General features: G+C 43.7%; 1 protein-coding gene across 3 annotated transcripts in view; it reads left to right on the plus strand.

Annotated features, from left to right (window-relative positions):
- Nucleotides 1–238: 238 nt before the first annotated feature.
- Nucleotides 239–27,736, plus strand: part of GARNL3 (GTPase activating Rap/RanGAP domain like 3) — a 949,195-nt gene continuing 921,697 nt past the window's right edge. For 2 of the 3 annotated variants that reach the window (XM_085613708.1, XM_085613711.1), the window contains exon 1: nt 239–642. In XM_085613708.1, the coding sequence (XP_085469834.1) occupies nt 542–642 (101 nt within the window). In that variant the 5' untranslated portion in view covers nt 239–541. The remainder of the gene's footprint in view (nt 643–27,736) is intronic. The other variant, XM_085613709.1, reaches the window with a different exon arrangement.

The following is a 27,736-nucleotide window of genomic DNA, read 5'->3' on the forward strand; positions in this document are numbered from 1 at the left end:
GTTATAAACAGCAGCGCGCGCTCCCATCCTTCCTATGGAACCAATGCTGACAGTGTTTGTCCAAACACAGTGCTACAGGAGCCCCTGCCCTCCTGCGCCCACGGTCACGGGCTCCAGCACAGCGTGGTGGTAACAGCGTGCACAGCAGGCAGGGCTAGGACCTGCCATCACCCCAGCTGTGCAGGGGGAGTGCGCCAGCTGCCCCCTGTCCTACTCTGAGTGCAGTGCCGCGCAGCCTGCACACCGCTCTGCTTTTGTTCAGCATCGGAGCTGCGCTGGGAGCGGGAGGGGAGCGCTGGGCATGAATGAGGGCGCTGTGGAGAGACAGGAGACGCAGTGGAGGAGAGCGACGGACGCTTCAATGCTCCTCAACTAGACGCGCTCCACAGCCGGAGCCCGGCCACCATGTACCGCGTCTGAGCCAGGGGTCCGAGCACAGCCTGGCACATCTGACCCCGCTGCCGTCCATCCCGAGGATTGTGGGCTAACTTCATCTGCGGACAGGATCTTTATTCCACGCGAGCGGCGACCTCGTCTCACCATGGGCTCCGAAGTTGAAGCCTACACGGGGAAGGAGCAGTCCTCCATCATGCGCAAGAGAGCCGTCCTGCTGCGGAAAGGGTGCAGCTTTGAAATACAAAGGTACGTGGGGTTCCACTGTAATATGTCACATACATAGCGCTTGAGAGCCGTCCTGCTGCGGAAAGGGTGCAGCTTTGAAATACAAAGGTACGTGGGGTTCCACTGTAATATGTCACATACATAGCGCCAGAGAGCCGTCCTGCTGCGGAAAGGGTGCCGCTTTGAAATACAAAGGTACGTGGGGTTCCACTGTAATATGTCACATATATAGTGCCTGATACCAGAGCTTTAGCGCTGCCTGGCGCTCTGAAAAGGGTGTCACTCCGTGCTTTAAATGGAAACATGCATGGGACGGTACTCACTATTTAGAGTCCCTGTTTGCTCTGGTGAAGTGCAGGTGCTCATTTTATCAGCCTGTAAAAGATGAAAGCCTGAGTCTGCCCTGTCGGGATTCAGGCATGTGATCTCTCAGCAAGCGCTTAATCCCAATGAGCTATATTTACAGCTGCATTGGTCTCCTCAGTGGCATTCCAAAATATTAAACGTGGAAACGGAAGAGGGTGTGATAACAGGAGAGACTGTTTGGGAATGAAACCACTTTGTGATGGTTGAGGGCAGCGCTGATGCGCGAGGGAGGTGGCGGGATGGGGTGCAGCCCCTCACCCCCAATCCCTCTGGCGATACTCCTAATATCGTAGGTACATCGTTTGATCTGTCTGTCTTTAGGCTGGATAGAACAGCCCACCTTTTCACATCATCCGCTTACTGGTGTTCAGTCGCATTCGAAGTGTTCACTATTTTCAGAAAGGGGGACTGGAGCAAAGGGAGATAAAGTAATTTGCCCAAGATCAAACGATGCTTTACCAGTGGGGAAGCTGGCACCATAATTCAGGACTCCCAGTATTGATGTTGCCAGTTCATGTACATATGTATGAGTGTTAGTAATTCTGTACTGCAGGGAGCAATATAGCGCAGTTTGCAGCAATATGAAACACCGGCGCTATCCGTGGAAAGGGAGGGGACGAGCTAAGAAACCGTGATGGGTGGGGACCTTGTTGTAGGGCCAGAGGTCGAAGAAGCAAGGATGTATTTATCGATGGCTGTGATATGCCCTTGGTCTGTAACAAACATGGAAAGACCAGGGGTTATATTTTTCGGACGAATAAATTAGAAAGTGAATTGTTGAAAATCCTTGCACCACCTGCTCCCAGCCCGCCGTGAGCTGACGGGATATGTCAGCACTGTAAGCAGAATATTGCATGATATATATTTTATTAAAGAATCCACCCACCCATCCTGCTGCCCTGCCTTTTCCTACTTCGGACATACCTCCAATCGATTCCCCAACCCGTGCTTTAATGATAGGTATTCCGTGTTACGCAATAAAGCCATAATAATGCTATCGACCCCGGAGGCATGAAAGGCAGGCTAGGCACTGCAACGATTCGAACCTATGAGAAGCAGGTTGCTCACAATCCTCTTCATCGCCTGCCCAACCAGCAGTGCGTTTCGTTTAGTTTATCTGAACCATATCCATCGGCCCCGCCCATCCATTTGCCCTTCCCCCGCCCCTCCCCGTCAATCCATCCACCCATGTTTTGAGGCTGTAGCCCCTATTAATACTGCTAGTAACCGCATAAAAGACAGCAGGTGCACCAGTATGGAGGGTGTTCTTGGGTCTATCCTCAGCGAGGGGTGCATCTTGGGGTTGAAGGCTCCTTCGCATCTGCAATAACAGAGGCCAAGGGAGATGTGACCTCTCTGTAATGCACTCTGCCGCGCTGCATTAAGTGCTCGTGTTTACCGTAATGACTGCATTACAGGAAGGTAATGCTTCGCCTCCTTGCGGTCCTACTACTGGCCGGTATAAAGGAGACTGCGCTGTGGTGGGAGGGAGGTGCCCACCCGGCCCCGAGCTCTCTCCTGGTGCTTCTTTTGTGGAGTACGGACGAGAGCTCACGGGAGAGACAGGCTTTGAAAACTCCGAGATGGACCGGCTCACAGTCTCACAGAGCGTCTGTCACACGGTGCCCCCCAGGCGCTGGGTGTGCTGCTGCCGTGCTGCCAGGGTGTGAGCACCGGTACTAGTACTGTCAATAAACAACAACAGGAATTACAATATGCACACAACTAAAGATAAAATAAAAAAAACCCAGACAAAGAACTATATTAAAGTGTAGATTTGTGACTCTTGAAACATTTCCGTTCATGTTGGTGAAAAGCTGGTCCATTACGAATGTAGCATTCCCTTAGCTTACAATGCCCTAAGACACATACACACCACATCACAACATACCACCTCTCACATCCCATCCCATAAAGTGCCACACCAGACCAGAACGTATCACCCATATATGTACCATGGCACAAGATCCCGCTTCACACATCCGAAACCCATAACATGCCATGCTAGACCATGCCCTAACACCCATACATACCCCATCACAGATACCACTTCACACATCCCATGGGATGCCATGCCCATGCGTACCACAGCACAAGATACCACTCCACACATCCCATGGGATGCCATGCCCATGCATACCACAGCACAAGATACCACTCCACACATTCCATGACATGTCATGCCCATGCATACCACAGCACAAGATACCACTCCACACATCCCATGAGATGTCATGCCCATGCGTACCACAGCACAAGATACCACTCCACACATCCCATGGGATGCCATGCCCATGCATGCCACAGCACACCATACCACTCCACGCATCCCATAGGATGCCATGCCCATGCATACCGCAGTACACAATACCACTCCACACAACCCATGGGATGTAATGCCCATGCATACCACAGCACAATATAACACTCCACATATCCCATGAGATGCTATGGTCATACACACCACAGCACAAGATACCACTCCACTCATCCCATGGGATGCCATGCCTATGCATACCACAGCACAAGATAACACTCCACACATCCCATGAGATGCCATGCATACAACAGGACAAGATACCACTCCACACATCCCATGGGATGCCATGCCCATGCATGCTACAGCACAAGATACCACTCCACACATCCCATGAGATGTCATGCCCATGCGTACCACAGCACAAGATACCACTCCACACATCCCATGGGATGCCATGCCCATGCATACCACAGCACAAGATACCACTCCACACATCTCATGGGATGCCATGCCCACGCATGCCACAGCACACCATACCACTCCACGCATCCCATAGGATGCCATGCCCATGCATACCGCAGTACACAATACCACTCCACACAACCCATGGGATGTAATGCCCATGCATACCACAGCACAATATAACACTCCACATATCCCATGAGATGCCATGGTCATACACACCACAGCACAAGATACCACTCCACTCATCCCATGGGATGCCATGCCTATGCATACCACAGCACAAGATAACACTCCACACATCCCATGAGATGCCATGCATACCACAGCACAAGATACCACTCCACACATCCCTTGGGATGCCAGGGTCATACACACCGATATTATAATGGGATATAAACTTTATTTATACTCCATGTAACAATGGCTTGAATCATATTTATCCTTACAATTACGTTTCGATTACAACATTCAGTCACTTGCACCATATCTTCGTATATTCCTTCCAGTCACCCCCGCCTTGTTTAAACGCCACGAAAATTACTTTTTCAACGTTTTAACATGTCACTCGCACCTCATCTATCTTAACAAATCATTTCGTCATGAATATTTTCGCTGGTTTGAATGACACTGAAAGCCTTTAGTTATTGCTTTAACACAGGAACACAACCATATTTTTAACCATGAACTCCTTACAAAAATAACTGTTAATATACCAATGGATAACTTTCACTTAATCACGCCGTAATTTCATTGAAGTGTTACAAATTATTTCAATCTTTTATTCAAAGCTTTATTTAAACATAGAACATAATGAGTTGAGCAACGAAAATGCATTGAATATTGAATATATGTACAAAGTCTTAAGTTTTGGTAATATAGAATGAATGACAATTCCTCATGTTATCATTATTTAAATCCTAGGACTAATCCCTGATGAAGGGTTTTTATACAACCCGAAATGCATTGGATGGATAAAGTATTAGTCCATATACTATGAGTTATTGCATTAACGAATGAACTCAAACATGATAGATGAAGAAAATTGAAGAAGAATAAAAAATAAAGAACTTGATGCTTACATTTTCGTTTATTTTCATCATATAAATTGACAAAGAACTCAGCAATGTAGTGCCCAAGGGACACACAACCCATGAAGGAAGTGCTTTATCGTTAGGGTCATACACACCACATCACAAGATACCACTTCACACATCCCATGGAATGCCATGCCCATGCATACTACAGCACAAGATACCACTTCACATATTTCATCCCATGAGATGCCACGGTCATACACACCACATCACAAGATACCACTTCACACATTCCATGAGATACCACGGTCAAACGCACCACATCACAAGATACCACTTCACACATCCCATGAGATGCCATGGTCACAACACACCACATCACAAGATACCTCACAAGATACCACTTCACACATCCCAGGAGATGGCATGCCCATGCTTACCACAGCACAAGATACCACTACACACATCCCATTGGATGACATGCCCATGCATACCACGGCACAAGACACGACTCCACACATCCCATGGGATGCAATGCCCATGCATACCACAGCACAAGATACCACTCCACACATCCCATGGGATGCCAGGGCCATACATACCACATCACAATATACCACTTCTCACATCACATGAGATGCCACGGTCATACACACCACATCACAAGGTACCACTTCACACATCCCACGAGATGCCATGGTCATATGCACCACATCACAAGATACCATTTAACACATCCCACGAGATGCCACGGTCATAGGCACCACATCACAAGATACCACTTTACACATCCCATGAGATGCCACGGTCATACGAACCACATCACAAGATACCACTTCACACATCCCATGAGATGCCACGGTCATACACACCAAAACACAAGATGTCATTTCTCATATCCCATGAGATGCCATGGTCATATGAACCACATAACAAGATACCACTCCACACATCCCTTGAGATTCTCTGGTCATACGCACCACATCACAAGATGCCACTTCACACATCCCATGAGATTCCATGGCTATATGCACCACATCACATGTTAACACTCCACGAGATGCCATAGTCATACACACCAGATCTCAAGATACCACTTCACACATCCCACGAGATGCCATGCCCATGCACACCGCATCACAAGATACCATTCTACACATTCCATAAGATTCCACAGTCATACACACACATCACAAGATACCACTTCACATATCCCATGACATGCCATGCCCATACATACCACATCACAAGATACCACTCCACACATCCCACAAGATGCCACAGTCATACACACCACATCACAAGATACCACTTCACATATCAAATGAGATGCCATAGTCATACATACCACATCACAAGATACCCCTTCACACATCCCATGAGATGCCATGCCCATACATAACACATCAAGAGATACCACTCCACACATTCTACAAGTTGTCACTCCACACCACATCACAAGATACCACTTCAAATATCCCATCCCATGAATTAACCATGGGCAATGAACTCCTGCAGAGACATGTTAACTACTGTAGGCACCACGTAGCAAGTTAAATACTGTACCCACAACTCTTTGATAAGACAACTTAACCTTTACATGCTAAAAAGCATATAACCAATTCACTAAAGTGAACATTGAAAAATATTGGGTACTGAGAGAGGTGATGATTTTGAGGTCACCCCTAACCTAGGGGGAGGACCAAGCAGATACCTTGAACACAAAGAGCATATCATGCTGAACGATTCGGTGGTGGTCCCATCTTCCTAGGACCACCCTAGGCAAAGTTAGGGGCAAAAATACAATGCCAACCAAAGGCCCAGCAAAGCATTATGGGGCGAGATTCTAGAGTGCAGTGAATGTTATAGTATTAGCTCTCAGCTGAGCTGGGAAAGCTTGCGCCTTGAGGAATGCTTTGATATTGGATGCTATAATATTCACTGCACTCTAGAATCTCGTCCCATAATGCTTTGCAGGGACTTTGGTTGGGATTGTATTTTTGCCTATAACTGACTGTGCTTGGGGTGGTCCTAGGAGGATGGGACCAATACCAAATTGCTCAGCGTGATGTGCTCTTGGTGCTCAAGGCATCTGCTTGGTTCTCTCCCTAGATTAGGGCGGACCCCAAAATCATCACCTCTCTCACTGCTTGCTATATTTGCATTTTCACTTTTATGAGATGACTATATGCATTTTAGCATGTAAAGATAGAGCTATTTGTTGTTTAACTGAAGGTACTCTTTGCTATATTTTCATCTTCACTTTAGTGAGCTAATTATATGTATTTTAGCCTGTAAAGGTAGTTATTTGTTGTTTTACTAAAGGTATGTGAGCTTTCTGTTTTATTAGTTGGGATGAGATGAGGGGAGTTTAACGAACCCGGAATTCATTCAAGAACTCTGGAGTAAGCTACTGCACCCACAGCCCTATGATAAAACAATTTTACCTTTACATGCTACATAGCATATAACCGGATCACAAAAGATAGCTTTGAAAAATATCAGGCAATGACAGAGGTGATGATTTTGGGGTCCCCCCTGGACCAAGCAGATGCCTTGAACACAAAGAGCATATCATGCTCAACGATTGTGGTGGTCCCATCCTCCTAGGACCACCCCAAGCAAAGTTATGGGCAAAAATACAATGAACGTTGTTGCGGAGCGGAGGTCACAGAGTTTTTGTTCAATAAGGTTGCATAAAAGAGCCTGACATGGCGTAACACCCAACAATAACCATAAGCAACCTGACATGACTTGTTCTTCCAAACACTACCATCTCAATGTATGTGGAATGGAAACCTTTAGTTTCTAGAGACATACATAAATGAAATTGAAGCACAAACCAATATCCCCCCCAAATAGATCTGATGATCATTGGATTTGGAATGACAAATTGCAATTGAATAAAAAAAAATCTGAAATAACGAGGTAGACGGGACACGGACGGGTTCACAGACTGACCATTACCGTGATCCGTTTCTACTGTGATAAAATGAGCACACTGCTCTCAGTTTTGAGCACACGCAGGGCAAAGCCCCACTTGCTCGCCCCTCCCACCGCACCCTGCAGTGACGACAGATGCAAACAAACAGCCCGCTATCAAACTCCAAGCAGCAGACATGTTCCTCCTTTTAACCGTTCCATGCCTCCCAAGGGCATCACCAGAGTATCCTCCTGGTGAGATGTTAGGTCAGTGATATCATCTGTCGTGCTGCAGCTCCCAAGGGTGGCTTCTGAGCACATGCAGAATAATGCAGCGGAAGACTTAATAAAATGCTACGCTCACAGAGCCCTTTCAAATTTCCTTTCAATATTTTAACACGTTCAACTCTTTTGCCTTGGTCCCAAAAGCTGTAGAGATGTTGCAGATTGCACCAGGGCCTACTCTATCTTCCATCCCTCTGAGGTGGACAGAACAAGTTCCACTGAGATGAGCAATGGCAAGATATCATTTACCCTCCACTCTACGGTTATGTTTGCTGTGGCGTGAGTTCAGCATTTGTTAGGGCGAGTAAGACTCATGTCTTGTAGACGTTCATGCCGTCTGGAATGAGTTCATTTAAACAAATGGCAGGTGTAGAGGAAGCAGGGGGTTTGCTTCCATTGGTGCAGCAGGTGCAGTGGCACTGGGGCCCAGAGGTCTGAGGAGCCCACTGAACTCTGATTATTGTTGTATTTTACAGTTCAATCAATAGCTGGGGGCACATTTACTTCCTTGCACTAGAGTCCATGACGCACTGGCTACCCACAGAGAGGAAGTGACATTCAGTGCCCTTTGACCCCTCATTACAGGGTTGGTACATTGTAGGCCTGGCCAGAGTTCACAGAGTTCTACTACGCAGAACTCCACAAAGTGCCAATAAAACTCTGCCATGCTCCCTGGCGTTCAGCAAGCGGCGGAGTAAGGTAAGTCGATCTGCTTGTGCTGATTTTTTAGCACCTGGAGTTTGTACTGTGCTGTAAAATCCACACAAACTGCACCACGTACAGGGCAAGAGGGTGATGCTTCTTTTTGCCTCTCAAGTAGATGTTCTACTCGAGCGGCAGCTTCCTCAACGCAAGCGGCAGGTTTCTCAACGCGAGGGGTGCGGCCTGCTGAGATCTCCTGTATTGAGAAAATCCCGCTGGGAGGTGGTCAAGAGTACAATTTTTGCGCTCGCCAACTTAACGTTGGTGAGCCACGCTAGAGGAGAAATTCCACTCCGCGCTGCAACGCTGATTTTTGTGAACTCCGCCCTCTACTCCACAAATCCGCGAGCACTGCGGAATTTTACACCCAGGCCTATTACATTGTTCACCCTCTTCAGTCTGCTGTTAACTGGCAGATCATGAGGTGAAGTACAAGAAGTGGAAACTATAAAAGGTAAAGATGGCTACTCCCGAGACCAGGGGTAGCACAGCCAGTTCCAGGGGTGACAAAGGGCAAGTTAGGGAAGCTGCTCCTATTCTTGGCTACCCCTAACCTAGGGCTATGATTCTGGGTTTCCACATAGATCAACGTCTGAGTTGCTACATGGAGATGTGTAGTTGATGTCTGAGTTGCCACAAGGAGATGTGTTGTCAGTAACTTTGCCTAGGGCCAAACGGATCATTTGGGAATTTCAACATTTCAGATGGGCTCTGAGCTAGCGGTCTGCTTTTTGGACTGGAGGGGCTTCCATTATCAAGCCTGAATGTGCTCATAAACCGTTCTGATGGACTCTCAATCGACACACAACCACAGATAGACATTATATCCTGTTAAGAACTATACTGCAGCAATGGGCTCATTTCATTGTAATTTCTTTTAATTTCTTACCTGCTAAATATCTTTTTTTACTGATCTCTATATTTAATATTTGCAAAGTTCATCCTCAGACGTTTATCTTATTTACCATTGTGATGAGGCACAGCAAACATCACAGCTTTACTTATCTCTTCCAACTTTCTTATTTTTACTTAATTAATATAACAACAGATTGTGTAGGCCAATAACTTCTAAAAACCAAGACACACGATAGGCAAAAATAGTTTAAAATGTACATTGATGACTGACCTTCCAACAGCTATTTCTGAAACACAGATATTTGTCTTTGTCAGTATGCTCAAGTTAACGTTTCAGCCTCTTCCTGAGACCTGTTTCAGGACAGATGTTACTGAATCAATGGGCCCCACAGCTGCAATTCGCTAAACTTTCATTGGCAGTTAAAAGACAATAGCACTGCTCTCCACCTGTAACCAAGATGTTCCTATTTTCTATTCTGGAAGTCAAGTGATCCAAAGTATGGGCTAGAAATCAATTTGTTGAAAAGCCCTTTTGGCAGTGTCAACCCCTCTTCTACGAGTAGAGAGCCGCCAAGCTTAAACTCAATTTGCGACACACGAGGAGTATAATGTAACTTTCCATGAACAGAAGTCACATTTGTTAAAAAAATATGCGGATACACGGCTTCCCAACTGTATACATGTGTAAGAGGGATTGATGATGTAACAAAATAGTTTTTCTATTAATTGATCATTGGAGATTGATGAATGAAAGTGGGAAACATTTATTTACTTTGCAACAATTCCTAATTCTAAATGTGAAAGATAGTATATTCATATTGTACAGTAAATGGTCACATAGGTCTACCAATTGATTTAATACACATAATATCTGTAGAAAGCTAGTGTTAGTAGAGAAGCAGGCTTCTTATTCATTATTAGACAGCAAAGAAAGAATACTACATTTCTAAATTACTCAAGTTCGTATTTTACAAAAGTTTACTTATTGGATGCTAGTAGGATGTTAGACTAGAGGATGAGAGATCACTTTATGACAAAAACTGCTTTGTGGCAAATAAGATTAAAAATATTTGGGAAGTGGAAGGCCTGTCAAATTGGATACATGCTCTCAAAGAAGAAAATACTGTGTAAGAAATCTTTGGGTATGAAGTCCTTCAGAGTAAAATGTTGGGGCAAAATGCATATAGTACTCTCTAGGATGCAAAATTATTGGAACATGGTGGCAAAGGTAATAAATTAAGAGGCTCATAATTTATGTCCAATTTCATCCTCAGATAGTGAGAAGTTTTTGCTTAAATATTTGACTGAAACTGATTCAGAAAAATGTCTTGTAAGAAACACTTGTTTCATTACCCATCAACTTATAAAGATATTCCCCATTTGTGGTAAGGTCCTTGGACAAGAGCTCCAAATACATGAAATCCTACGGAGTTCTTAAAAAGGATGGTTACCTTCATTAGTTTTACTGTTCATGGCAATATTGCAAAGGCCAAACATTCACTCCACTGGACAAAATAACTCATCATTTGGATACTCAAAAAAGGTGATCTTGTGAGCACCAACCTGATTTAATGTAATGACAATACTTGGCAGCACATGTAACACATTGCAAAGTTTATCTGGACAATGAGTGAATAGTGGATTAAGAGAGAAAACTTATTATTAAACACCCAGTCAGGTTTGATAGTGATTGGTGTAGTATGGATGAAGATAAGGCATTGCCTGAATGAGCAATGAATACATAATTCTAGAGAAGGCCCATTGCATAGGGCATTCATAAACATCAATGTCATATTCAACAGCATAAATAGAATTCCACTTTATTGAACATAGGATACAATGGAGAAGGTCTAAGCACTGAATGGTTGTCATTCTTTACTCAGAAAGATATGTCAGAATTTGTACTCACAGGTCTGGTTCAACTATAAAAAGGTTCCTTCCTTTAATGGTTCAAAGCAGGGAGGAATCCCTGCCGACATTCTATTCAATTTGTTTTGCCACGCTCTATTCACCTACAAGATGAGTTCTGTTATCTGCCACAAATAAATCTCTACGGGGTACTTTTACTTACGATGCTGTTAATACAGTCATAGTATATAAACCACTTGTGTCTTTCAGAAGTAATTGCCACAAATATCCTTATATATTATAGAGACCAACTTTGTTATTAACTTTACAAAAATGAAAAGTCTTTCCTTGTTCAAAAGAAATCAAACATGATTGGTTTATTGGAAATTCCTAAGTGTAGAAAGTAAAATTGCAAATTTGTTTGTGTCATCTTTTTACAAAAGGTATGAAATCGGATCTTGAGCAATAGCAAAAGACAGAGAACCACAACTTTAATGTGATTTAACTGGGTAGAGAGCGAGAACTCAATTGTTCTTTTCATAAAGAGTGTCTGAGTCAAATGTTTGTTCTCAAATGCTATACGGTGTAGAGTGGAAATGAATATGAAAGTGAATGAATAATACATTTATGTCTAGGCTTTTATAATGGAATGTAAAGACCACACATGCAATCTGTAATGGTTATTTCACTCACTGACAACATAAACAAGAGTTATGTGTGGAAAGAAATGCCACTTGAGAACCCAAATGTGTAAGAATGTCATGTCACAAGTACAATGTTCTGTTTTAGCATTTTCATTATCTTGTAATTCAAGAGTAGTCTGTGATTAAGATATGAAACAAATCACAGCTAAATACAAATCTTCAATTTGGACCTATGTGCTTGCATTGCTATAGAAAGTATGAAAATAATATTAGCCCAGTAAGAACTGTTTATGCTTGACATAAAGACATTTTTTGTGTTCCTTACCAGTTGCTATTAGTTAACATTATCATATCATTGTTTTTATTTGTGTGTTCAATATTGCCACTTTGCCACTTTCTGCATCCACTGAAACCTCCTCTGGAGAAGAGCTGGCAGGTGCCGAAATAAGCTGGTTACATACTACACTTAGATCAATTGCTACTGAACCAGAACTGAAACATAAAATATTTTAGTCCCCCCCCCAAAACTGAGATGAGGATGAAGCTGTCAATTACAAGTCTGAAGCCCAATAACAGGCCGGCCACTGAAACTGCAGATACCTTTGGCTGATATGTTTGCTAGAGTATATTAGGGCATTAGTCACAAAGGTAAAATAGGCTCACTTCTTAAATATATTGGTTAGAAGTTAGGGAAGCATGGCTTGAAAACAGAAGTTATGTAAGAAAATGCGGAGATTTTTTAGAAGGTCCCCAAAGTATTGATTAAGGCAGTGGCTTGGATGCTATCCATATTTACCTTCGTAAAACTTGACGCAGTCACTCATAAAATGCTAGTCAGATATAAGTAAGAAGTTGTAAAGGTTAGATAACAAAACTCTACATGTTCCCCCAATTTCATGTTTTTTACTTGGAATGATTTGTATCACTTATTAGAACATTGGAATGTTGGGAGCTCCATTGCAGACAATGGAGTGCTCCGTGCTTCTACGGGCCGGTAAAGGCCCGCAGAGCAACATTTGAATATTTCATTTGTTGGCCTCGGAGCCCGAGGGGATTTAAACCCCCCTGGGCTCCGAGACGCCTTTGTTTTATTTGTTAGAACATTCTGCCCTCTAGTGACAGAATGTTCTAATAGCCTTATAGCCCTTCGTAGCTGGGCTATACTGGCTATTAAAGTCCCGCTCCCTTGTTAAAGGCCCTCGCCTTCGGCTCGGACCTTTAACACTGGAGCAGGCCTTTAATAGCCAGTATAGCCCGCTAATGCGGGCTATAAGGCTATATAAGTGCACACAATACTACAATCTTGCATCCGCCTAATGGCATGTACAAATTCTAGGGCACATGAAAGGTTTGTAACTCATAGTTGGTTTGCAATTAATTTACCACAATTGCACATCTTTTTAATGAAGTGGGATCACTTTAATACTCACGTCCTAATCTGATGATTTGTTTTTATGGCTGTAATGTTATCACCCCGAGAGGCACTTGATTTGTTGCTTTAGTTTTGGTCATAGTTGATAATTTAATTCTCAAGCTTCGATTTTGCAGCAGTGCATGAAAAACCTTGTCCAATTTCAACAAAACTATAAATAAATGCACAAATATATTCTTTGTAATTGATCTGGACTTGTGGTATACTGGATTAATAAAGCAAAGCATTTATGATCACTACTGCAGAATACTCACTTGGTAAAATGGCATATTAAAGATTATAAACAGATCTGTCACAGCATGGATTAATTATAAACTTAGTGTGACTTAGAGAAGGTGGAAGAGTTGTGTAGGAGGATGAACCTTAGTTTGAAAATCAGGAAACTCAGTTCAGCACGGGGTGCAGGGCATAAAGACCCCTGAACAGGGATGTTATTGTTGACATCAGGTGACTAACCTATGTGGAAGGCCACAAAGAAGGCTGGAGGTTTGCAGAGAGGCACATGCAGAGATACAACCAGCAAGAGACGATGAATTATCACTTGCTCGTGGCTAGGCAAGACTCTCCCAGCATGTTGCGGAAGCTTGTTAAGCAGTGTTTGGGTTGCATGTTCTGGCATTTAATGCACTACTGTCTCACACTTGGCTTTAGCAAGAAGTACTGGCTTTATCTTACTACTCTCTATCCGAATTTGCAACTATATTGTGTAGCAAAAGCAATATCTTTTTTTTTTATTTGGCAGCCATTTGTATCAAGATATGTGGTTCATTGCTCTGGGAATGTGCAGGGACTTCCTTTGTTAGGCTCTGAGGCTCCTGTAAGTAGATTCAGCCGCGTCTGGGATAAAGTGCAGTTGATTCTATAAATACGTGCAATCACTTTAAAAAGTGTGATCACTTCTGTAGGTCGTAAATACCTCTGTTAAGAATATGCAGTCACAAAGTTAAGCATGTAACCTCCTGTAAGCATGTGAAAACACTTATAATTCTGTAAGTACTAGTCTGTGGATTTGTGTAGTGCTTTCTTCATATGTCTCTAGGTGTGCAACCGTATCTAAGAATATCTTTGTCTCTCTAAGCCCATGTGTACAGCAGGTGAGGCCAGTGCAGGTAAGAGCGGTGGGGCAGTGGGGCGGGACGGGGGGATTTGACAGATGATGGAATAGGGAAAATAAAATAAAAAACAAATAAAACCACTTACCTTGCACTCACGGCATCGCCGACTCAACAATGCGTCGAGCACAAGGAGAGTGGTTTTATTCATTTTTACATTTTATTTTCCCTATTCTGCCATCTGTTGACTTCCCCCTGCTGCCCTGCCCCACCGCTCTTGCCTGCACCGGCCATGCCTGTTGCACAGGCATATCTTTTAGTGTGCTATTACATTTGTAACTCTCAGTTAATTAAAATAAAATATACCTGAGGAGTGAACACCCAACATGAGCTTGTTAATGACTTGGTGTAATAACTAATGCTTCACAAGTTCACCACTTCAGTGCCTGACAAATTTAAAGACGTCTGCCATGTTGGCTAAACATTTTTCCTATGAAGCAGATCCTGCCTTAATGATGGCAGCTGGTTCCTTGAAAGAACTAACAATTCATTTTCACTATAATATTACAAACAGACATGCCTGCTTCCAATTATTTAAGTTCCAAAGACATGCGCCCAAGCAGTTGTCTTTCTTTAGAAATAAGTTACCTACTGTCCCTGATGCATTGGGAGTTGTCCCCAGTGCATGATTATATTTCTGGGATTCGTCAGGACCAGTATCTTGCAGTCACTCTGCGCCAGAGTCCACGAGAAATGCCGATGCGGTATCTGAGAGGAACCGACATGGTGAGAGACTCTGTACATGGTTGAGTTGGACTATACACTTTGATCTTAGTGCCTTCTGACCAATCTTATTGATTGATTCTGCGATTGATGGTCAAGAATTGAGGCCTAAGTATTATTATGACAGATTTTTTTAATTTATTATCACTTTAAACACTATATGTCAGCAGAGTGACTGCTAGAAACTGGTCCTGACGAATGCCCAGAACTTAATTGTCATCAAGGCAGAAACATGTTGACCAATCGATAGGATGCATATTGTTAACCCTATATCACTTGTTTTTATTCACTATCTCGTATGATGGAAGAATAAAGTTGTTGCCCCTACGGAGATAGTTTTAATGCACACTCACATTTTTCTTTGCACTCTGCCCCTCATTGCCCCCTTGAGGTATTAGAAATATCACGCGCTTTACACTCCAGCTCCTTCCCTCCTGGGGAAGTTGTAGCCCACACGGGGTACCTTGCGGTCCCCGTGTGTTGGAGGAACCCAATGATGAAGCATGTCACCCTCAGGTGAGTGAGAGTTTTCGTCCACAACATTGTTGTGCCCTTTCTCTCTTGCATCGCCTCCTTTTTTCTGACAGCTTTCCCCTTGGTCCATTGCTACCCTATATTCAGTGTGAGTTATGATCTAATGGAAGTAGTATAGAATAAATGTTTCTATGTTGTAGCGTAGATACACAGTCTTCATGGGTTAACAATATCGGAAAGCAGAAATAATTCTTCACCATTAATAACATTTTAATTTAAGATAAAGGGACCAATTTAGATGGAATAAAGGCAGTCAGCATGGTGGGGGACTTTACTCCGCCCACCAAAGTTAGAGTTCACCACTGGCCAGCAGTGAACTCAATGGGTTTGTATAAACCTCCATTACAGTGCTTCACACAAAGCCATTTAAAAGTTTGGTGGGCATCCATCATTGGTGATGGATACTTATACCAACTTTCAAAAGTTGTTACTTTTCCAAAAATAAACGGAAGTTTGTTTTTGGAAAAGTAAAAACTAGTGGTCCCAACACTTTGGGAGTTTTCTCTCATGGTATGGGGGTCATTTTTAGTTCTTACTGTCCTCCAGCCCCAGGATATTCCTGGCAGTGACAGACCTTAAAAAAGTCACCTTACCGTCCACTCTTAATAGGGCAAAAGGTCGGATGGCTTACTCCGAAATGGTCCGTATGTCTTTGGACGGCCGGAGGAAGGTTTAATACAATAAAGTAAATTTTACTCCATTGCATGAACCTGGCAGTCCGCTCCTCTCAAAAGCCAAGTGGACTGAGAGTTGGGCATTGAGGTATTTAGTCACCGTTGTGAACTGTTAGCTGCTCGTCTGATCTGTGAAAAGCAGGTGCAAAAACAATTATTTCAAATTATAATTCACAATTAGTTTAAAGTTCAAACGATGAGTCACCAAAATCTGCTGATCAATGTGTTATCATCTCTGCAAGATTTCCAGGTGATTATGCACCTTGTTAAAAATAATTGAACATTTTGTATTCAACTGTAATTAGATATATGAAGGGCAAGCATACATCCTTCCTAGAGGGTCTCTTGTCCATATCAAAGATGCTTACAAAGGCAAGTAAAAGACACTGAATCAAGTAAACAGAACGTTGAAAAGAAGGCTTTTTGATTTTGCAAGAAAACTGAATCCCTTGGCGAGCCTTTTAAATCCACTGCCAAGTCTTCTGCCAAGGATAGGTAGCGGACGAACACAGACGGCCCAATTCACAAACTCTATTTTATAGTTCATGAAACTGTTCTACAGTAGTGCTAACTATGTACTAATAAATGCTATTCACTAACCTATGTACGGAGAACTCCACCTCCACTTCGTATCTTTACTGTGCGAAGATCTCCACACTTGCAGGTATATGTTTGGTAGTAAATTTGGGAGGGAAAAGGGAGAGTGGCTGGAAAATGGGGAATGCTTACAACCAATTTGATGCAGTGTAGGGAGGAGTAAGGAAAGGTTGAGGGAGGGACAGGGAAATACAAACACCCACCCACAAAAGAGTAAACCCATTGATATTCAAAAACTACTCTTCTAAAGTTACTATGGCCAATAAGGTCCAAAAACATTACCAAGTGTACCCTTGCTCGGCTTCCATCTAAGCTTGCACCACAAAAGCCACTCACAGGCACTGTAATGTAGTTCCATAGAAAATACAGGGACTTAGTAGAACACCTGTTGGAGATATTATTAAATAAATGCAGGGAACCCCAAAATGTGTTCATCTCAAATCTGTATTGTTTTAGCATAGTTTTTAAGCTTTGGATTAGCTTAAAGTAAACCGTTTTTAATTTTAATTAAAAAAATTAATAAATAAATAAAACTTTTAAATCTTTAATAAAGTAATTAGAGCTAAGTAAATATTAATGTTTAAAAACAATTATTTTTAGCAATGCAGTGATATTATCTAATCCACCAGAGTGAATCGCTTGTAGCAACCTTGCTTTTTCCACATGGTCACCCAAATGTTTCACCTTTATCTGGACCCTATTTTTGCTGGAATTAGGACTCATAATGTAGTGCCAGAGTGCATGTGCTCGGCTCTAAAATGGTGTAGGGAAAAGTGGTGTCACCCAATTGGTCTATTTAATATAATCATCCTGTAAGGCCAATGCTGATGGCTCAGAAAATGGACCTATTGCTTGGAAGTTAAATGTCATATGTGGCTGCAGTGTATGTTTACAACCCCACTTATGTGATAAAATGTACATCTGCCAGGATCATCACAGTACTCTGGTTGTCTGGTTGGGCTGTGTATTATACTCACTGCAGTGACACCTGCCTTTGCACATAGGAAAAAGTCTATGTTTACATGTTCCTAACTCACACCTAACAAAATCTACAGGTCATGTAGTTAATATGTAAAAATAGTTCATATTACATATTGGGGTTAGTATAACCTGCCAGTAAACAAAGCCTAAAACCATTCCACTGTACAGGCTTTGTTAGACTTTCCCTTGAATTTGCCTAGATGGGACTAAATCTTTATTTCCTGTCTCCATTTGGCAGAGTGCTTCAAGATTATGTATTACTTAATTTTCACACACTGATTTAATTGTGAAAATCTGGTTTTGATAACATTAGATGGTAAGTAACTTTGAAACATTGACTTAGTGCTACCCGAACCAAAACTGGACTCGAACCAGTTTTGCCACTGAATCTCAACAGAGCCGGGATACACATCCTTGGCTGGGAGAGTTTAGCTCCACCTAAAGAGAAGACTCGCTCAAGGACTCCTGAATCTTGTTGGCAGCCTGGGACTGCAATTACTTTCTAATGAGGCAAGTGGTGGGCCTCAAATGCCTACTTCAGGGATACAAAAAGCAGAAGGACTTCTCACTCCACAAAGGACTGGATGCTGTCGGAGACCTGGCAGGAGAGAGACCTGGTGCCAAGAATTCTACCCTGAAGAGCTAATGCCTGCAGGACTGACCAAAAGGACCTTTCCCAGCAGTTCGTCCAAAAGTAAAATATTTGACTGGGCCAACCACTTTGTATATCTGACACCCACTCCGTCTGATTAGCCTGAAATTGAGCCTAGTTTCTGATCGCCTCCAAATTGTTGTTTTTGTAATAGTGCATTATAGCCTTATAGCCCATCGTAGTGGGCTATAGCGGCAATTAAAGGCCCAAACCGAAGGCGAGGGACTTTAACAAGGCAGCGGACTTTAATAGCCGGTATAGCCCTGCTACGAAGGGCTATAGGGCTATTAGAACATTCTCCCACTAGAGGGCAGAATGTTCTAACAAATTAGACAAAGGCTTCTCGAAGCTCGAGGAGATTTAAATCCCCTCGAGCTTCGAGAGGCTTTTGTAAAACATTGGAATGTTGCTCTGCGGCCCTTTACCGGCCCGTAGAAGCAGGGAGCGCTCCATTGTCTACAATGGAGCTCCCAATGTTCTAATTTACCTTAAAACCTCACAAATTCATATGTTCAGTTCCCATTAACCTATTTCAATGATCTTGAATCTTTTTGTTCCATATATTTTTCTCTAGTTTGGTAATGTTATTGTTTTGTTTTCTTGACTTTGAAATTGTTAGTACTGCTTGATTTTAATATACAGTTCTCTTCGGATTGCCTTCTGCTTGTGCCATAGTTACCAGGGGTGAGCAGAGACTCTCTTAGACTTAAACTCACCACATTGTGTTAATTAAGTTGGGCTTAGTCTGTGAAATGGATGTTGAAATCTTTCAGTGGGGCTGTTGGCAGCGAAGAAAGAGACATCCTCATTGAGCTCCTGCTGAAGCGATTTGTTTTTGGTGCCAAAAATTCAGTGAGACAAACCTGAATTAAATAGATGTAGAAGTGGGTTCACGGGTCAGGCAGATTTTCTGCCTCACTGGGGTCTAAGGGCTTTCCTTCTGACTTAGTAACTGTTTGGGAATTCAACATTCTCTAGTGGGACAAGAAGAGGAAGCTGTGGGTGGGCCGGGATCCACAGGGCAAGTCACCTTTGCCAGAAGGCCCAGCAGACTCCGTGTTCAGCCTGAAAAAGTTCTGCGCTCCAATGCTGGTTCGCAGTGAGAGCCCCTAGCAGAAAACCAAGCTATGACACCCACAGGCCGGGTGATAACCCCAATGTATGGGGGGATTTATTTGATGTCTTTCAATAACGAACCCCTGCTTTGGGAGTTTTGTTCTGATGAACATCTTTGCTCTGTGGCTCCACTGGACAAGGCAGCTGCAAACATGGCTGTGCTGAAGGCAAAGAAATACTCACCTTTATGGTGGCGATCACTGGTGAAGGTCCACATGTGGGCATTTTCATTTTATGGAGGGCCGTACTCCACCAGGGAAGCATTGTACATCCCTCCACTGACATGGAAGAATTGAGTCTATTCTGCCACAGGCTGCATAATGGCAGGAGTATGCAATCAACATTGGAATCTTTTAGTGCAGTACCTCGAGTGTACCCTTGGCAGATCAGTTAGGTATTCTCCAAAGTCATACATTCATGGCTAGTTATGAATTATAATAATAAGCACAGGATGCTGTCAGAGATGGCTTCACTGTGCTTGCAGCTAAAAGGAAAGGTAAGTTACAGAAAGTTTTATGTTGGATGGATAGCCAGATGAAAGCAAGGTGTAACTTTTTGATGACAAGAAGATCCATGAGACAAATTTGGTCATGGATAACTAGCCATGAATTTATTGTTTTGAAGGTTTTCGTTTTTCACAAAGCTGAAAAAGGCCACTTGCTCTGACATCTCATCTCCTCTGAAATTGAATTCCAAATTGACAGGGATGCACCTGTGAGGGATCAAATAAATACTGAATGAGTTTTGAGTTTTTTTTTAGTCTAGAGTTGAATAGATCTTTTGCAGCCCTTAGAAGATCTAAGCACTAGTTGTGTAGCATTAAAAGTCAACCCCCCCCCCCAAAATGTGTTTATCTTGGAGAGAGTTGAATTAGTGGTAGTCTTGAGTTTCATCTGCATTTAGGTGAATTGCAAAGCTCATTTCTTCCATCTTAATTCTCAGTGACTTGGTTTACAATTTGACCAGCATAGAAGCAAGTAAACCCCTTCACAGGAGTCCTCCATTGATTCAGGTGAGTAAGGATTTACCCATGGTGAACAATTGTTTGTGATTGGAAATAATAGAGGTGAACCATATTGGGGCCTCATTCTGAGTGGGTTGTGATACCACTCGCGAGGATAACAGAATTTTCCAGCCCCTTTTGAACTATAACTTGTACGGATCTCGGCTGCCAGAAAAAGCTGAAATCTCCTGGTGAACCAACACAGGAAAGTGGGAAAGAATTAGTGCAGAAATACTGATTCCTGCATGCTATTTGAAGAATATCCGACACCCAACCCTAGATTTACCAATGCTCCCAGGAATTCTGGCTGAGGGGAAGAAATATTTGGTCAAATTCCGATTAAATCTGTAGTACGGTACCTTTGATGCACAAGTGGGGTTCAAGAATATTGATGGACCGAAGAGGGTCACTGGAATTGAAGGATACTGAAACACTGAGAGGGACAAGGAGGTAGGTATCACCCTTGTCAAATATGTAGTGGATTGTAAAGCCACTCTTTCTGTGCTGCAGCCCTGGAAAGAAGCCAGACTCTTGGCAGCTAAAAGTTCACCTTTGTTGAAATGAGAAGAAAGCTGACTGGCCACACATTCCGTAATACTTCACCTTTCTGCTGCTATGGACTTTGTGTATAGACATTTGCTACTAGCATGCCCCAACAAATGACACTTGGTGTAGGCCTTCATTAGAACCAACACAAGTGACTGACAAGCAGGCCCCTCCCACAGTAGACGAGCGTGGCCTTCTGTGTGATGTGCAGATAGTGCAGAAGGACTTTCAGGAGATATTTCCACAGACGCGGAGGAGCCCTTTGCCCACTGTCTGCCTGTGTGAAAGTGACATGCAAAGGTTGTAAAGATTGTTTACAAATTCTTACGAAATCGAAGCCTGTGATTTTATTTATTAAGAACAGCGATTTTCATGGCCACATTAGATAGTAGAGAAAAAGGTTGGACATTTTATGAAAAATGCTTCTTTTATTTCAGATGTTAGTGAGAAGTGTCCACGTGGAAAGACCAGGCGCCTAGAACACCTCTGCTTTTCTAGGCACGCAATTACTTCCACATCTTCTTGCTGCGCCTATGCGTGAGAATCACCTTGAAGTCTCATTGGTCAATGCATTCCTGCAGCTGCTAGATTAGCCTGTGTGCACAGCTGTTGACACTTTGCTATTTATCATCAATGCTTTCGATTCGCGTTCATGCCGTTTATTGTGAAACGTGTTTGCGCTTCGTTGAACTTGCCCTGCTGGCGATAAGACGGGTCCTGATTCTGAGCCAGGAGCGTAATGCAGGCCCCTGCAGACCTAGCAGCACAGCGGGGCTCTCACTCTTCAGGGGGGCCCCATTGAGCTCAAGCTCTATGAATAATACAAAATTGGCGCTGCTCCAGCTGTTCAACTGCTTAAGACATCAGTCAGCCCAAAATGGTGCATAGACACGTGTCTAAGCTGAGCACTCCCATTGGTCAATGTAAGTGACACAGCCGAAGCAGAGCAATAAGGGGCAGCCATGACAGTGCGGGAAATGGCAGTAGGGGTTGTGAGTATTGGGGTGTATTGGCACCCTCATTCTCTTTGGCACAGGTACCACCCGTCTGCCCTGCTTGCAATAGTTATGCCTAAGTGCCGGGGTGTATGAGACGCGTATACAGATCCAGAGGCAGATTTACGAATGTTTCACACAACGCAGTGCAGCAAGCAAAGTTGTTGTGCTGCCTTGCTTTACTTTGTATTTACTACACCACGCAGAGCCACGCAGAGTGGCTTTGTATGGTTAAGTAAAAAACAAACATGATTTTGCTTTGGGACTGCGCCTCAAAGTGACGCAACCACGGCGCAAAATCTTAATAAATCAGCACCCCAGATTTTTCCACAATAAGCCAGTCTCACACAAGGCAAGGTGGCGCCAGGTAGAGAGGAAGTTTAATGATTTGGGGACCAAGTCCTGGTCCAGTCTCCTGTCTGCAGTCTAAGGATGTATTTGTCAGTCTGGCTCCTATTCGGGAGGTAGGTTGACTGCCATATTTAGGATTTAAAAATGTCTTAAATGATGCATTGGATCAGGCATTATGTATGCTGCAAGGTGCCTGAGGAAGAGGTAAGCCTGGGCAAAGCACTACGCTACGCTCGCGTAGTTTGCGAAGTTTGCGCTACTTTGCACTATGCAACTTGCACGTAGCACAGGGCAAACACGCGTAGTGTTGCGTAGTACAGCGGTCATTGTTCGCTTGCTCGCGGCCCTCAACGTCAAGTTGGAGACCGCGAGCAAGCAAAATGACATCCCGGCGAGATTCTCAACGCGAGGAGGTCAGGTTTCTCATTGCGAGTGGCCGCGTATGCTCGCAACCGCTCGCGATGAGAAACTACTAGTCCGCATTGAGAAAGCTGCCGCTCGAGTAAAAATCTACTCGAGCGGCAGAAAACTACAGCTCGCATTGTGCAAGATGCCGTTTTCAATGATTGCACAGTGCCGGTTGCTTGTCCGCACTGTGCAATCATTGAAAACGACATCTTGCACAGTGCGAACAGGGTACTACGCAGTTCGCGAAGTGCTACGCGTAGCTCGCGTAGTGCAAAGTGCACTTTGCGTAGCTTCGCGTAGTGCTACTTCGCGAACTACGCCCAGGGTTAGGAAGAGGCATGGGTACAACAAGGGTCCTAGGAAAGGTGAAGGACCAGATGGAAAATAATGTCAATTACAAGTAGAAATGCATCAATCAGAGGAACGTTGGCGCTTGAGATCTCTTTGACAACTGGAGGTCGTTGGTTCCAATCTCAACAATGCAACACAAAAAGTTAATGGGCAAAAGGCTGAACATTGTCAAACATTCACCTCCAGACTTGGGGTGAGTGTTTGAAAAGTTTCAATACTCCGTCCATCATTTTATTTTGTGATGTTGGTATGTGCGCCCTAAACGGCTAAGGGTATGCCCAGATGTGGGTCCCTTGCTCACTGCACCACTGGTTTCAAGCTTGCCCGGCTGATAGCCCAAAACTGGTCCCAGGATGATTATTTCCAGTCCAGGGAGGTCCTTGCCTGGAAGTTCAGGCTGGATTGTTCCCATGAGGACCAGGGTCAAGAACGATTAGCATATGGCTGGGTCCAAACTGGGGTGACGTGGAGAGCAGAATAACGATGGACGAAAAGTTTCATCATCCGTCCATCCTTTTAGATTGTGAAATTCTAATTTCAATAAGACTGACTCATCCTTTCGAAATCGAAAAAACTATTTAAATTGGGTAATAATTATTGGAATTTAAAATGTGACAAGTTTAGCACTTTATATAAAAGCAGTATATAAATAACACATGATTGAAATGGTCCAGGTTACCACGCCTGTAAAGCACAATTTGAATAGGCGCCATACAAAGGAGAAGGTGAATAGAAACCTAGGAAATTATATTGCAGTAGCTGGTGGGTGGCTTGGGGGGAGAGGAGGTTAGGATCTTGTGTCATCTTCAGAAGGAAGAACATGTTAGAAGAAGGCATAGATTACTCAAATTAGCCTAGTTCCATCCTATTACCAGCGTTCTTTTCATTTGACTTAACAGAGGATGTGGCTTAAGTGCTAGAGCAGCCTACTCTGAAGCTGGGGAACCGGGTCCGAGTCTGGCAGGAGGCTCATGCATCCTGTGATTCTCGACGAATCACTTAATCTCCTGGTGCCTAGAAATTAATGTGTCTGTCTGTAATGCAACTGGTGCTCATGTAAAGCGCTCTCATCCCTTCGGGTCGAGTTTGCGCTGCATAAAACTGCTATATGTATATATATATATATATATATATATATATATATATATATATATATATATATATATATATATTACCTACTGGCGGTCGCCAGTAGGTAGTTATAGTTAGGACCCCTTTTCCATAGGAAATCCGCAACATTCTATTTTGAATAACTTTGGCGCCGGTCGACGAATCCTCGCGAATTTCTCAAAATAGGTGGGGCGCTACGCTCCGCTCCTACCCTGAAAGTCTCGGGGGGATTCGTCAAGCGGGGGCTGAGATAAAAGGGGGGTCCCAAAACGCGTTTTTCCCATGCATTTTTCCATAGGACCTTTAGACAGGGCTACAGCCCGAATGGCTGAACAGAATTACTAGAAATTTGGCAGAGAGGTAGTCCTCAGGTCAAGGAAGTGCCTTTTGTAGGTTTGGTGTAAATCTGTTCAGTAGATTCTGAGAAAATAGCCTTTAAATCAATATATATATCTGAGCCAGCTTACGGTACGCTTACCGTAAGCTTACCGTACGCGTACGGTGGCGTGCGCGAGCGCGATTCTAATTGGCTCTTAGATCTTAGTAAACATTCGAAACAGCCGAAACCAGGAAGCGGCGGCCGCCATTTTCTCTCTCGCACTGAGAGCTATGTTGTTAAATAAAACCAATAAACATATAAAGGGGCTGTTTAGACAGCTCCCACACACATAGCCATGTTGAGGGAGTCCCCAAAGACCCCCCAAGGCCAAAAATGCAATTTTTATTTTTTCGCTAATTTCGCCGATTACGCTTACCGTACGCGTACGGTAAAAAATGTAAAAAAAAAAAAACACTATCCACACTCTCCCCACCCCCTGTGCTTTTGGTGGCCGCAGGCCACCAAATGTGCAGGGCTTTTTTGAAGTGTGAAAAACCACAATATTTTAAACAAAAATAATAAAAGAAAAAATTAACAACACTCTCTCCACCCCGTGTGCAAATGATGTCCGAAGGGCACCATTTGTGCATGGCTTATAAAAATTACGAAAAAATAAAATATTACCTTTCAAAACGAAGTGCATCATATGTCCTCCATGTGCGCAAAGCGCATCTTGCGTACATGGCCCATCTAGCGTAAAGTGGGCGCGCGGTGCGCGAAGCGCACCGCGTGCTTACTGTGCACGCACGGTGCGCGAAGCGCACCGTGCGCGCACGGAACGAACTGCGTTAAGTGGGCGCGCACGCTAGAATGGCGTAAAGTAACTTAGCATTTAAAAAACCGTACAAATTCACTGAAAAAACCATAGGTTTCACACACGTTATAGTTAGGAATTAGCATTTAAAAAACCTTGCAAATTCACTGAAAAAACCATAGGTTTCACACATGTTATAGTTAGCGGAAATTTTACTGATAAAAAACCAGTGAAATTCCCCCGTTATAGTTAGTGTAGGCAACTATAACTCACGCGACCGCAATCTTCTGCTGATGACATATGTGTCTTTATGAAAAAAAAATATTTGAAATATATGTATAGCTAAAAATGTATGGAAGAAGACATGGGCAAATAAGTGTCTAAATACAGTATTAGCATCAGCAGAGGATTGCGGTCGCGTGAGTTATAGTTGCCTACACTAACTATAACGGGGGAATTTCACTGGTTTTTTATCAGTAAAATTTCCGCTAACTATAACATGTGTGAAACCTATGGTTTTTTCAGTGAATATATATATATACAGATATTCAGTTCAACAAGAGAGAGCAGTGAAGGGGGTTTCCCAAAATGGCCCTGGTGGTCGGACTGGTGAAACTTGGATATCTTCTGCCTATAAAGTAGGCAGTGCTTAATTTGTGGCGGTTCTTTCCGGTGCTCAGCACCGGCACATATTTCCCAGGGCCGGGGCTGTTGAATCAATTTCCCTCCCACTAATGCATTTTAGTGCTGGTATCACTGCACTAAAATGCATTAGTCACGCATTCATATCTACAAATTGAATGTGAATGAAGCACTGCGGCCTGCACATAATTAAAAAAGAAAAGGGCTGCTGCTGCGCTCTTCATCTACCTGCCTCGGAGCTCACAGTAGATGGCTTCAGGCATTTGAACTGTCTTCTTACACGTTGTTTTCGAATTGGCACCGGATATAAAAAAAAACACAAATCTGTCTTGAGGGACGACCTCAGCCTCTGAGACAAGTGGTTCCAGTGCATTCAGTACTGGGTGCATTCTTTCCTGGAGGGCGAGGCGCAGACAGAATCTGCGCTGCACGGCCCGGGCCCAGCTCACATGGATTCAGGGCTGGTTTTCTTGTTTTTACAAACAGAGCGCACATTCGTGTTGAATGTCCAGGCAGCAGTTTTAGGCTGGATTTACAATTTTCGTAACTGCTGCTGCCCCTGACCGGACACGTGGTGCTGTTTGCTATCCATTTTTATTAGAATGGGCATTGCAACCTCATGCACTCTTTTCTGGCCTGCTGCTGCAGCAAGCAGACCCTGGAAATCATGGTTTGCCAGCCCTTTAGGCCTCTGTTGTGGCTGGCACAGGACGATGCACGATGTCTTGCTCTTGCCACCAGGAATTGCCACTGCAGCCAGAAGACGTACAGTATGGAACAGCCATGACCTTCTTCACATGTGCTGCCCTGAGTGCCCTTCTGCTTTTGGAGATTTGCTGGCGGCTGTGCCAGTCACGGTGAGAACTGGCGCAGAGTGCCTAAAGATCGAGTCACGGCTCTGAAGACAGGTTGAGAGCCACGCCATGCCCTCTCAAAGCAATTTATTTTTATAGCTGCATATTAGATGCAAAGTAGTACAGTACTATCTACAAAGAAGAGAGCCAGCATCATCTCTTTCACTGCGGCAGCCTGCACTCTATGACCGGCAACTGACTCCAGTCTCCAGTACAGCATCATGGCAGTCAGAGCAGCTGTCTGCTGCACTCTATGGCCGGTAACTGAGTCCAGTCTCCAGTACAGCATCATGGCAGTCAGAGCAGCTGTCTGCTGCACTCTATGGCCGGTAACTGACTCCAGTCTCCAGTACAGCATCATGGCAGTCAGCGCAGCTGTCTGCTGCACTCTATGGCCGGTAACTGACTCCAGTCTCCAGTACAGCATCATGGCAGTCAGAGCAGCTGTCTGCTGCACTCTATGGCCGGTAACTGACTCCAGTCTCCAGTACAGAATCATGGCAGTCAGAGCAGCTGTCTG

Source organism: Triturus cristatus, chromosome 1_2, assembly GCF_964204655.1.
Source record: "Triturus cristatus chromosome 1_2, aTriCri1.1, whole genome shotgun sequence".
NCBI lineage: Eukaryota > Metazoa > Chordata > Amphibia > Caudata > Salamandridae > Triturus > Triturus cristatus.